Source organism: Ranitomeya imitator, chromosome 4, assembly GCF_032444005.1.
Source record: "Ranitomeya imitator isolate aRanImi1 chromosome 4, aRanImi1.pri, whole genome shotgun sequence".
Taxonomy (NCBI): domain Eukaryota; kingdom Metazoa; phylum Chordata; class Amphibia; order Anura; family Dendrobatidae; genus Ranitomeya; species Ranitomeya imitator.
The window spans coordinates 66,438,844-66,451,361 of record NC_091285.1 but is presented as its reverse complement, the minus strand read 5'-3'; the positions used below and the strand labels follow the sequence as shown (position 1 = coordinate 66,451,361).

Sequence of the window (12,518 nt, the reverse complement as noted above, 5' to 3'; positions counted from 1 at the left end):
CCCATTGGACCTGAAATGAACAGGGACCGCCCCTGGGTGAGTATAATATAACCTGTTTTTCTTATCTTTCAGGTTACATCGGGGGGTTTTCTACAGCATTACAGAATGCTGTAGCTAAGCCCTTGATGGCGGTGGCCTTAGTTTATAGGCCAATTTTGGGGTGACAGATTCCCTTTAATAGTGATCATTGAACATGCTCTGATAGGGTGTTTTCTGAGCTAACAGAGTGTCTTCGGCGTGCTCGAATAATAATTCCCTGCTTGTTAGGCATGTGTTGTGGCTGTCGAACAGCCACGGGGACTCGAATATATTATTCGAGCACACCGAAGACACTCGGATAGCACAGGAGCATTCTTGGATAACACCTTATCTGAGCCCTTTCGCTCATCACTAATTATTAAGCTTGTGTTGCCATGGCAACCTGTCGGCACCTCACATTTGCATTGTGGTGGGTCTAATTAGGTGACAAAGTGAGGGCTCTCTCTGTCAGATTCCTTATATTCCACAGTGGCTACTTTCTGACCACGGTAACTCGTGGGTTACAAAGGCTGGGTGGTGGTGGTAGCTCAAAAGATTTTCACTTTAAACGTTATGATGTATGATCCCAAACTGTACTCATGTACTGGACCAACGCTGCCCGACTTCTCTGGGCCCAATATCCCCCACCAGTCTCCTGCATAAACAATGTCACATTACCGCCCAGCAGCTGTGACAGTTGCAATCTTTGCATTTCATCGGAACAGGAAACTCCTGTTTACATGGAATGTGAAGGCTGCAGCCATCAGGTGACATTGTTTACGTCAGGAGACACGGTGGCCAGTGAGGAGAATCATCACCGGTCCGGGAGGTGAGTGCAGGTTTAATTTTATATTAACTATCAAACATGGATTTGATACAAAGTAACTTTCAAAATAGAGTAAAATCCCTTTACCCACACATGTTTTAAATCTTAATGACCAAAACATTTTTTTTTTCATTGTCACTTTTCAAGACACAATTTTTTTTTCTTTTCATTGATATAGGTGTGATCAAGCATATTTGATGCAGAATGAGTGGTATATTCAATGGTACTATTGGGGTTGGGTTTATTATTTTTTATTACATTTTTCTGCTGAGGAGTGTTTGGTATTTCACCGTGGGGTTAAAATGTCATGTTAAAGTGACTTTCTCACACTCACAAATAGATAAAACTGAAATTCTTGTAAAGACAAGCAACTTTGTAATGTAGCTCGTTTTAAAAATACTCTTCATTCTCTTGATCAGCCTTGCAGTCAAATAAGAAATTGTAATTTTATTTTGCATTACATTATGATTGTGGCAGTGGCATATATCTGTTTTTACAGTGAACTATTTTAACATTTGTTTAAAGGTTTTTGACTTGAGTAAGATTTTTTTTATTCTTTGTTAAACTTTTTTTGTCTGCCCTTAAGACACTTCTACAGTGATCATGTGATTGATTAGATAAATCATTGAAATATATAGTATTGGAATGGGGGACTGGCTGACAAACTATAGGGTTTGCCTAATTGTAGACTTGGTTAGGTCCCTGGCTGCCATAGTAAAGCATTGGACCGCCATGATCGAAGTGTGAGGGCTGATAGAAGAGACCTGTCCCCAATGTTTCATCTAAACTTTGAAAACTAGAAAAGATAGAGTTAAAGGTTCTAAACTCTGCAGTCGGGGCTGTTGATAGCATTACTACAATCTATAAAAGGTTGTTTTAACACCTTCTTTCCAGAGCACCCAATTTAGAGAATACAGTACCCTTCCTAGTTCCATCAGGGTCAAAGTTGTTACTGAATGTGGAATGTAAAGCCCCCATACACCATCTAGGACGAAACGACTAGTGGCCAAACATTTGACCAAACCACTGTTCGGCCAAAATCCATCTAGGGCCGAACATTGGTTTGGTTGATTGTATGGCCGCTAGTCGTTTGGTCTAGTTCTTCCATACACAGGAGCACTTGCTCAACTGAGTTCTTTAAGAGCCACAACCAGACATGGTGGCATATGTCTACGAAAACAAAAGGATTGGCAGTCTGAAATCAGACATTCTGAATCCTCCGACGATAATCAACTGTCAAAGGCCCCCATACACATAAGCCTGTACACGCATATGGACTGGGATGACAGTATATGGAGAAGGCTCTGGTTCTATATTTCAAGCCCGGGTCTGTATTAAAGGTGGTGGGATAGTGTCCGTATTAGGTGAACATCAAGTCTATGTTAGGAAGGATCTATATTTTTAAAGAAGGTCAGTTGTCAATTTATGGGGTCTAGTTTGGGATCTGGTCTGCATCGTTTTCATGTAACAGACGACTTGCATTTTTTTTAGCTCACAGTAGATAAATGTTTGAAATGATGACATCAGTTTTATGTAATAGGTCATTTTATTATAAGCCCATTTGATTTAATACAAAGAACAATTTCATGAGAGACATTAATCTTCAGATTTAAACCATTTTGTCAGATACATGGTAATAATGAAAGCCATGAGAGACTTGCTCATTCTCTTTGCATCATGAGCAAGTGAAATTTTACATGCCAGGTCTTGTGCTTGGTAATTAGGTCGAGGTCGTGATTCATTTTTCAATGTCTGCTTCTCCTTCACATTATTTTTTATAGACACACAATGCCAAAGTCTAATTGGGACACTCAGTTAGAAAAGGCTTTTTTGGGGTTAATAATGCAACCTTTTGAGATAAAAATAGCTTGGAGTCCTAATTCTACAAGCACCGGTGATTGCTATTTCTACTATAGTATTATTTTGTATTGAGTCGTCGACTTCATTGAAAAATAGAAAGCAAAATTGTCACCTAAATGCAGATACAGTGGGGCAAAAAAGTATTTAGTCAGTCAGCAATAGTGCAAGTTCCACCACTTAAAAAGATGAGAGGCGTCTATAATTTACATCATAGGTAGACCTCAACTATGGGAGACAAACTGAGAAAAAAAATCCAGAAAATCACATTGTCTGTTTTTTTTAACGTTTTATTTGCATATTATGGTGGAAAATAAGTATTTGGTCAGAAACAAAATTTCATCTCAATACTTTGTAATATATCCTTTGTTGGCAATGACAGAGGTCAAACGTTTTCTGTAAGTCTTCACAAGGTTGCCACACACTGTTGTTGGTATGTTGGCCCATTCCTCCATGCAGATCTCCTCTAGAGCAGTGATGTTTTTGGCTTTTCGCTTGGCAACACGAACTTTCAACTCCCTCCAAAGGTTTTCTATAGGGTTGAGATCTGGGGACTGGCTAGGCCACTCCAGGACCTTGAAATGCTTCTTACGAAGCCACTCCTTCGTTGCCCTGGCGGTGTGCTTTGGATCATTGTCATGTTGAAAGACCCAGCCACGTTTCATCTTCAATGCCCTTGCTGATGGAAGGAGGTTTGCACTCAAAACTCAAAATCTCACGATACATGGCCCCATTCATTCTTTCATGTACCCGGATCAGTCGTCCTGGCCCCTTTGCAGAGAAACAGCCCCAAAGCATGATGTTTCCACCACCATGCTTTACAGTAGGTATGGTGTTTGATGGATGCACCTCAATATTCTTTTTCCTCCAAACACGACAAGTTGTGTTTCTACCAAACAGTTCCAGTTTGGTTTCATCAGACCTTAGGACATTCTCCCAAAACTCCTCCGGATCATGCAAATGCTCTCTAGCAAACTTCAGACGGGCCCGGACATGTACTGGCTTAAGCAGTGGGACACGTCTGGCACTGCAGGATCTGAGTCCATGGTGGCGTAGTGTGTTACTTATGGTAGGCCTTGTTACATTGGTCCCAGATCTCTGCAGTTCATTCACTAGGTCCCCCCGCGTGGTTCTGGGATTTTTGCTCACCGTTCTTGTGATCATTCTGACCCCACGTAGTGGGATTTTGCGTGGAGCCCCAGATCGAGGGAGATTATCAGTGGTCTTGTATGTCTTCCATTTTCTAATTATTGCTCCCGCTGTTGATTTCTTCACTCCAAGCTGGTTGGCTATTGCAGATTCAGTCTTCCCAGCCTGGTGCAGGGCTACAATTTTGTTTCTGGTGTCCTTTGACAGCTCTTTGGTCTTCACCATAGTGGAGTTTGGAGTCAGACTGTTTGAGGGTGTGCACAGGTGTCTTTTTATACTGATAACAAGTTTAAACAGGTGCCATTACTACAGGTAATGAGTGAAGGAAAGAGGAGACTCTTAAAGAAGAAGTTACAGGTCTGTGAGAGCCAGAAATCTTGATTGTTTGTTTCTGACCAAATACTTATTTTCCACCATAATATGCAAATAAAATGTTAAAAAAACAGACAATGTGATTTTCTGGATTTTTTTTTCTCAGTTTGTCTCCCATAGTTGAGGTCTACCTATGATGTAAATTACAGACGCCTCTCATCTTTTTAAGTGGTGGAACTTGCACTATTGCTGACTGACTAAATACTTTTTTGCCCCACTGTATTTCTTACGAACAGATTCAGGTTCTTCTCACTAAATTAGAATATCATCAAAAAGTTAATTTATTTCAGTTGTTCAACACAAAAAGTGAAACTCATATATCATATAGGGTCATTACAGACAGAGTGATCTATTCCAATTGTTTATTTCTCTTAATGTTGATGATTATCGCTTACAGCCAATGAAAACCCAAAAGTCATTATAGTAAATAAGAATAATTTCCAAAAAAACCTGCAAAGGCTTCCTAAGCTTTAAAAAAAAAGGTCCCTTAGTCCGTTTCAGTAGGCTCCACAATCATGGGGAAGACTGCTGATTTGACAGATGTCCAGAAGGCAGTCATTGATACCCGCTACAAGGAGGATAAGCCACAAAAGGTCATTGCTAAAGAAGCTGGCTGTTCACAGAGTGTTGTATCCAAGCATATTAAAGGGACTCTGTCACCTGAATTTGGAGGGAACAATCTTCAGCCATGGAGGCGGGGTTTTGGGGTTTTTGATTCACCCTTTCCTTACCCGCTGGCTGCATGCTGGCTGCAATATTGGATTGAAGTTCATTCTCTGTCCTCCGTAGTACATGCCTGCACAAGGCAATCTTGCCTTGGCTGAAGATTGTTCCCTCCAAATTCAGGTGACAGCGTCCCTTTAAACTTGGCCCATAGTGGCGAATGTAGATGGAAAATCAACAACAAAAAATGGTTAAAAAGGAGCAAATTAAAAGAAAAATAAGGCACAAATAAAAAACAGGTGAAAAATACCAACATCTAGACAAAAAGCACAATTGTAATAAGGAATGGGGCCCTTGGTTTAGAATAAGGCTCTTCTCACACAATTCACTTCATCGTACAGAACATATTGTAACAACATTTAATATGATCTTTAATGGTTGGTTCGTTGATTCAATTGAAAATCTTTTCACTTTTTTATTTTACTTGTTTTAACCATTTTTATGTTTGTAATTTCTGAATTGTCTCCTCGCGACCATTCCTGGACATTTGTGTGCATTTAATAGCATGGTTGTGGCCTCTGTTAAATGTGTCTTGTCCCAGTCTTAATATATTCTGATTGGCTTGTTTTTATGGTATTCTGCTGAGGTAGGAGGTCAAAGTGGACGGATGCTGGTGAATGCCCCATGGCAGCGGCTACCTCAGTTCATCCATCAAGTACAAGCTATAACTTGGAAGCATTTTTTAGGTAAGAAATTTGTTTCCCATTATGGAAATGCACTTCTTACTCTAGGAAAATAGGGGAAGATGTGACTACAAGGTTTGTCACTTGTTTTATTGTAGTTTAACATGAACTACAGCATTTGTTTTTTTTAGGTAAGTTAAAGAATCCCTCTTAAAGAGACCCTGTCACCTGAATTTGGGGGGCTATGTAAATGCCCTGTGTCCGGTCCGATGGGCGTTGTTCCTTCTTTATGCCTCCACCCCATCCTTCCCCGCTGTCCGCAATATTTTCCGGAATTGGAGTAGGTGTCCTCCATAGTTTGCGCCTGCGCAATGCAATCTTGTCTCGCGCACGCGCAGTATGCTTTGCCCATCTGTGTTCCGGGACATAGTGCGCCGGCATGCTTTTCGGCTTTGCCCTCAAGATGGACCAAGCATACTGCACGTGAGCAAGACAAGATTGCATTGCGCACGCGCTAACTATGGAGGAAACCTACTCCAATTCCGGAAAATATTGCAGACAGCGGGGAAGGATGAGCTGGAGGCAAAAAAGAAAAAACACTGTCCATCGGACCGAAAACAGGGCATTTACATAGCCCGCCAAATTCAGGTGACAGAGACCCTTTAAGTTTTTTTTTTAACTAAACCTGTGATTGTGTATGTAATGTAGAGTGCGTTAATATACTCTCATGCTACCGCTTTCTCCGTGATCTAGCAGCCATTCCGCTCCACCTCTCAGCGACGTCACCGTCCTTCAGACCCTCCGGCTCACTCTATGCTCTATGCGTGACCCGGAAGCATCTTTTACAATGTAAATCTATGGTGCGCCAAAAGGAGGATCCATGGGCCTACATTGCTCACACATAGAGCTCAGTGTCATCTGAAGAGTGGTGACGTCACTGAGAAGAGGAGAAGAACGATGCTGGATGCTAGAGAAGGCAGTGGTAGGTGAGTATGTTAACGCACTGACACTACACTACATACACAGATTTAGTAGAAGAAATAAAAAACTTAATGGGAGCGCAGCTTTAAAAGTGTTGTGCTGGATAACTTCTAATGAAGTTTATTCTTGTGTCCTCCGGCTTTCAGTCATAGAGGGTGGAGCTCAGTCACCGATCAGTACATAGTGAGCTTTAGCTGTAAACACAACCTAATTCTGACTGACTGCTGGCTCTGTACTGAAGCGTTGCTGAGCCGACTGTCAGTGCCAGGGCCATGGTCACAGCTGCCCCTCACTATGTACTGAGCAGTGACTGAAGCTGCGCCTTTATGACTGAAAGCCCTCGCATTCTGTTCATTTCCTTCCGACAGCCAGGCTTTCAATGTAGCGGCCAGGCAGCTTTGGAACGCTGTTAACCTGCAGATTAACCTTCAGATGTGGGGTTAACAGCATATTGGGCCTGATAGGCTCCCAATGTAGAAATTGTCTAAAAGATAAACGGTTTTTACTGCCCCAACCAATCACAGTGCAGCTTTCATTTTATATTCTTCTTTTCAAAAATGAAGCTGTGCGGTGATTGGTTGCTTTTGGTGACAACATTTTACTGTAGACATTTTCATATCTCTGCTCTGTAATGTTTTTGTTTGTAGCTCTCTAGTGGTATTTTTTAGGTACCATATGATGTTTTTTTATGGGAATTTTTCCCATAGGAATATCTGCAAAAAAAATGTTCAGAATTAAACAAAAAACATTGCAGCCTGAAATCGCCTTTAAAAACATACCGTAATAAATTACCACGTTACAATAAAAATACCGCTGCTATTTAAAAATGTTATTTAACTTCCATTTTAAAACTGCTATTGACTCCGCTGATCTGTATTATAGCCATCGATTTCAATCTTTTCTTCATCCAATTCCCATAAAAAGATTTACAGATCACAACACAGTATAGTAGTCGGGTATGTCTGTGAAATCTACTTAGATTCTTCTGGGGGGTTTTATGTAAAAAAGTTAATTTTACTCAATAGATCTTGGAATAACAAGTTTCCACAATTGCATGTGTTTATAAAAAAATGTTCCTGTGCTGAGATAATCTTATAAATGTGCCCTGCTGTGTACTGTGAAATGGCTGTGTCTGACCGTACAGGAACATGGTCTGATCATACCACATAAAAATTAACTTTCGTTCATGGGACAACCCCTTTAAGTGTAAATTGATTTAAACAAAATGTTTTGTGGAAATGGGTCATAAAATGACATATAATATATTTTTAATAGTGAATATAGGTTACATACAGAAAGTGTATATACTCAACCTATTAACCCCTTTCCGTCTGGGCGATTTTGCGTTTTTGTTTTTCCCTCCCCTTCTACCGAGAGCCTTAACTTTTTATTTGTCAACATAGACATCTTGCATTGTGCAGGACGAGTTGTAGTTCTGAGATGACACCACTCGTTTTACAATTCAATGTACTGGAAACTATGAAAAAAATTGCTATAAAATTGCAAAAAAAAAAATGCAATTCCTCAATTGTTTTTTTGGGTCTTATTTTTACGCCATTCATTTTGCTGTAAAAATGACCTGGCAATGTGATTCTCAAGGCCAGTCTGATTTTGCTGATACTAAACGTGCATAATTTTTATTATAAGTGGTGAAAAAAATATGCAAATTTGTAAAAAAAAAAAAAAAAAAAAATTGCGTGTGTCGCCATATTCCAATGCTCTAAAAGTTTTTGTTTTGGTAGAGATGTGTTGGGGCTTGTTTTTTTGCAAGGCGAACTGACAGTTTTATTCACACTATTTTGGGGTTAATGCAACAGTTTGATAATAACCTTTTACGTTTATTGATTTTATATGAGAGATCAGACATCTATGGAAGCAGAGATACCAAATATGATGTTTTTTTTTTTTAAATTCACTGGGGGAGAAGAGGGATGATTCAAATTTTTTTCCCATTTTTTTCTTAATTGTAGTCCCATTTGGGGACTTAAACTTGCAATTGTTTGATTGACTCCTGAGGCTGCCTCTTATATGGGGACCCGATATAGGACATACTAGTCTAGTCGTCCAGTGTTAGGATGGGGCCATTCCCAATCTGGCATGGTATAAACCAATTCACAAGATAGGTAATGACTTCCCCTCTGACCTCTCTGATCCCCAGCAATCTCAAGGAAACAGGCCTGCTCCATTAGAATGAAGTGGTGGATGCTGCCTTTCCATGTATTGGTTATAGCCTTGATGGAATTGTTAAGAGCTCTACTGATCTATGTGAAAACTCGCCCAGCTGAGAATAACCTTTCAATATATAGATCCTCAGTACAGCCGTATAAATGAAACAACATTGGTTCAATTAAAGCTGCAGCGTTCAATTTAGGGAAGACTGGTAACTATTTCCCAGATTATGTGGAGGAATGAGGTGGAAGGGTGCAATCAGACGACTGTACAAATCTGACCCCGATCAGGCCGCACTGCATGGACTGGCTGGCGGGCTTCCTGACCTGAGCGTGACAGCCACACTGCATGGACTGGCAGGCGGGCTTCCCGACCTGAGCGTGACATCCGCACTGCACGGACTGGCTGGCAGGCTTCCCGACCTGAGCGTGACAGCCGTACTGCATGGACTGGCTGGCGGGCTTCCCGATCTGAGCGTGACAGCTGCACTGTACGGACTGGCCGGTGCGCTTCATGACCTAATCGTGACAGCCGCCCTGCACGGACTGAATGGCGGGCTTCCTGACCTGAGCGTGACAGCCGCACTGCACGGACTGACTGGCGAGCTTCCCCACTTGAGCGTGACAGCCGCACTGCACGGACTGGCAGGCGGGCTTCCCGACCTAAGCGTGACATTCACACTGCACGGACTGGCTGGCGGGCTTCCTGACCTGAGCGTGACAGCCGCACTGCATTGACTGGCTGGCGGGCTTCCCGATCTGAGCGTGACAGCAGCACTGCACGGATTGGCTGGTGGGCTTCCCGACCTGAGCGCGACAGTCCCACTGCATGGACTGACTGGCAGGCTTCCCAACTTGAGCGTGACAGCCGCACTGCATTGACTGGCTGGCGGGCTTTCCGACCTGAGCGTGACAGCCGCACTGCACAGACTGGCAGGTTGGCTTCCCGACCTAAGCGTGACATTCGCACTGCACGGACTGGCTGGCGGGCTTCCTGACCTGAGCATGACAGCCGCACTGCATTGACTGGCTGGCGGGCTTCCCGATCTGAGCGTGACAGCAGCACTGCACGGACTGGCTGGTGGGCTTCCCGACCTGAGCGTGACAGTCGCACTGCATGGACTGACTGGCGGGCTTCCCGACTTGGGCGTGGCAGCCGCACTGCACGGACTGGCAGGCGGGCTTCCCGACCTAAGCGTGACATCCGCACTGCACGGACTGGCTGGCGGGCTTCCCGACCTGAGCGTGACAGCTGCACTGCATGGACTGGCTGGCGGGCTTCCCGATCCGAGCGTGACAGCCGCACTGCATGGACTGGCTGGCGGGCTTTCCGATCTGAGCGTGACAGCCGCACTGCACAGACTGGCAGGTGGGCTTCCCGACCTAAGCGTGACATTCGCACTGCACGGACTGGCTGGCAGGCTTCCTGACCTGAGCGTGACAACCGCACTGCATTGACTGGCTGGCGGGCTTCCCGATCTGAGCGTGACAGCAGCACTGCACGGACTGGCTGGTGGGCTTCCCGACCTGAGCGCGACAGTCGCACTGCATGGACTGACTGGCGGGCTTCCCGACTTGAGAGTGGCAGCCGCACTGCACGGACTGGCAGGCGGGCTTCCCAACCTAAGCGTGACATCCGCACTGCACGGACTGTCTGGCGGGCTTCCCGATCCGAGCGTGACAGCCGCACTGCATGGACTGGCTGGCGGGCTTTCCGATCTGAGCGTGACAGCCGCACTGCATGGACTGGCTGGTGCGCTTCCTGACCTGAGCGTGACAGCCGCACTGCATGGACTGGCTGGTGCGCTTCCTGACCTGAGCGTGACAGCCGCACTGCATGGACTGGCTGGCGTGCTTCTCGACCTGAGCGTGACAGCTTGTATGCTGTCACGCTTGGGTCAGGAGATCCGCAGGCCAATCTGTACATTGTGGTCCGATTTTGGTCCAATTTATGTGGGTGTCTGAAAGCACGCCCTTACTGGATCCACTTAACTGCAACACATTCACATCCTCTATAAATTATCCTGCGGGTTAAGTTGGTTTATTTTCTTGGATTATTGATAGGGAGGGTTCCCAGTGATAGGTCGTGACCTAACATCCTTTGGAAAACTAGATGGGTCTGATGTCCACTGATTACTGGTCGCTGTTAGAGGAGCTACTTTAGCCCCGATTCATCATTTGCGTTTTTTTACATCACTTTTCACTTCTGACTTGAGGTATTTGATGATGTTTTTTTGTGCCAAATTAACGAAAATGACACTTGTGGTTCATGAATATTGCGCAAAGACAAAATTTTACTTTATTCTGTCAAAAAATAAAATGTGCAACTTGTTAGAACAAACATTTGCATATTTTGCAAAAAGTTGTGAAAGTGACGTCAAATTAATTGCCATACAATAAAGTCACTCCAGTGAGAAAACGGAGTGCGGTTGCGCAAAATTTTGCGACTTTTTAAAAAGTTTCTAAAATATCTGGAAAAGCCACTTTGACATTGACATCGTAAAACTAACATAACCACAAAAGACAACTCGAAAAAAGGCGCAAATCGTTTGATGAGTTTGTCACAAATCACAAAGCTATTGATTGAGAGGTAGTCATTAGTGATGAGCGAGTATACTCGTTGCTCAGGTTTTTCCGAGCACGCTCGGGTGGGGAACGAGTATTTGTGACTGCTCGGAGATTTAGTTTTTGTTGACGCAGCTGCATGATTTACGGCTGCTAGCCAGCCTGAGTACATGTGGGGGTTGTCTGGTTGCTAGGGAATTCCCACATGTATTCAGCCTGTCAAGCAACCGCAAATCATGCAGGTGCGTCTATAAAAACTAAATCTCCGAGCAGTCACAAACACTCGGACACCACCCGAGCGTGCTCGGAAAAACACGAGCAACGAGTATTCTCGCTCATCACTAGTAGTCATGCCAAAAAAAACTGTCGGACATGCCATGGTGAATCGGGCCCTTTGTGTCCAGTGTTTAGCTTTGTTAGGACTAGTGATCAGTGGGAAGGGAAGCATCTATAGTCCAGTGAGACTAGGTTGGACGTGTAGGCATGTAGCTGCTGTCCAGGTGGCAGAGAGTAGGTAGGTTCTAGTTGTCCTAGTCTTCATGGGTGAAGTATAGAAAGGTTGGGGAGTAGTGTGCAGTTGGGCATGGTAGATAGGACACCAAGGATAGCTGGATACCTTCAGTCCATACCTGACAGCCAGGAAAAAGCAAAAGTGGAGCCACCCCTAGGACTATCTCCTCATACACATGCATGGATTCAAGGCATGGTTTCTGGAAGTCAACTTGATTTTTTTCAGTAGTAATAACAGGAATAATGGCTGGTGTCCTACAGAATGTGTCGACATACGAGTACTTTACAATTTTGTTTGTGTTTTCCTAATTTTTACTTTTATCCCATTCTTATTTCCCTCCAGAATGAAACGAGGTAGACTGACTGTGACTATTGACAGCCAAGTTGTTGAGGGACCAAAACGGTTGAAGAAGCAAAAAACGGACTCTGCGTCACCTACGCTCCAGACGTCTCAAATGCAGTCCTGCATGCTGGACTGGGGGAGTCTGCCGCACCACGTAGTCTTGCACGTCTTTCAGTACCTCACACTTGTGGACAGGGCTCGTGCCTCATCGGTTTGCCGACGTTGGAATGAAGTTTTCCATATCCCTGAGTTATGGAGAAAGTTTGAGTTTGAACTAAATCAGCCGGCTACATCATACCTAAAATCTACTCACCCTGACCTCATCCAGCAAATTATTAAAAAACATGCTGACCATCTTCAGTATGTTAGTTTCAAGGTATTGT

At 43.8% G+C, this 12,518-nt stretch overlaps 1 protein-coding gene across 4 annotated transcripts in view; it reads left to right on the top strand.

Moving 5' to 3' along the window:
- The window catches only part of LOC138675500 (F-box/LRR-repeat protein 21-like), a 93,373-nt gene that overhangs the window by 63,113 nt on the left and 17,742 nt on the right, over positions 1-12,518 (top strand). For 2 of the 4 annotated variants that reach the window (XM_069763798.1, XM_069763800.1), the window contains exon 3: positions 12,136-12,511. In XM_069763798.1, the coding sequence (XP_069619899.1) occupies positions 12,136-12,511 (376 nt within the window). Of the gene's footprint in view, positions 1-805; positions 848-5,535; positions 5,632-12,135; positions 12,512-12,518 lie in introns of those variants that run through there. The other 2 variants (XM_069763799.1, XM_069763797.1) reach the window with 2 other exon arrangements.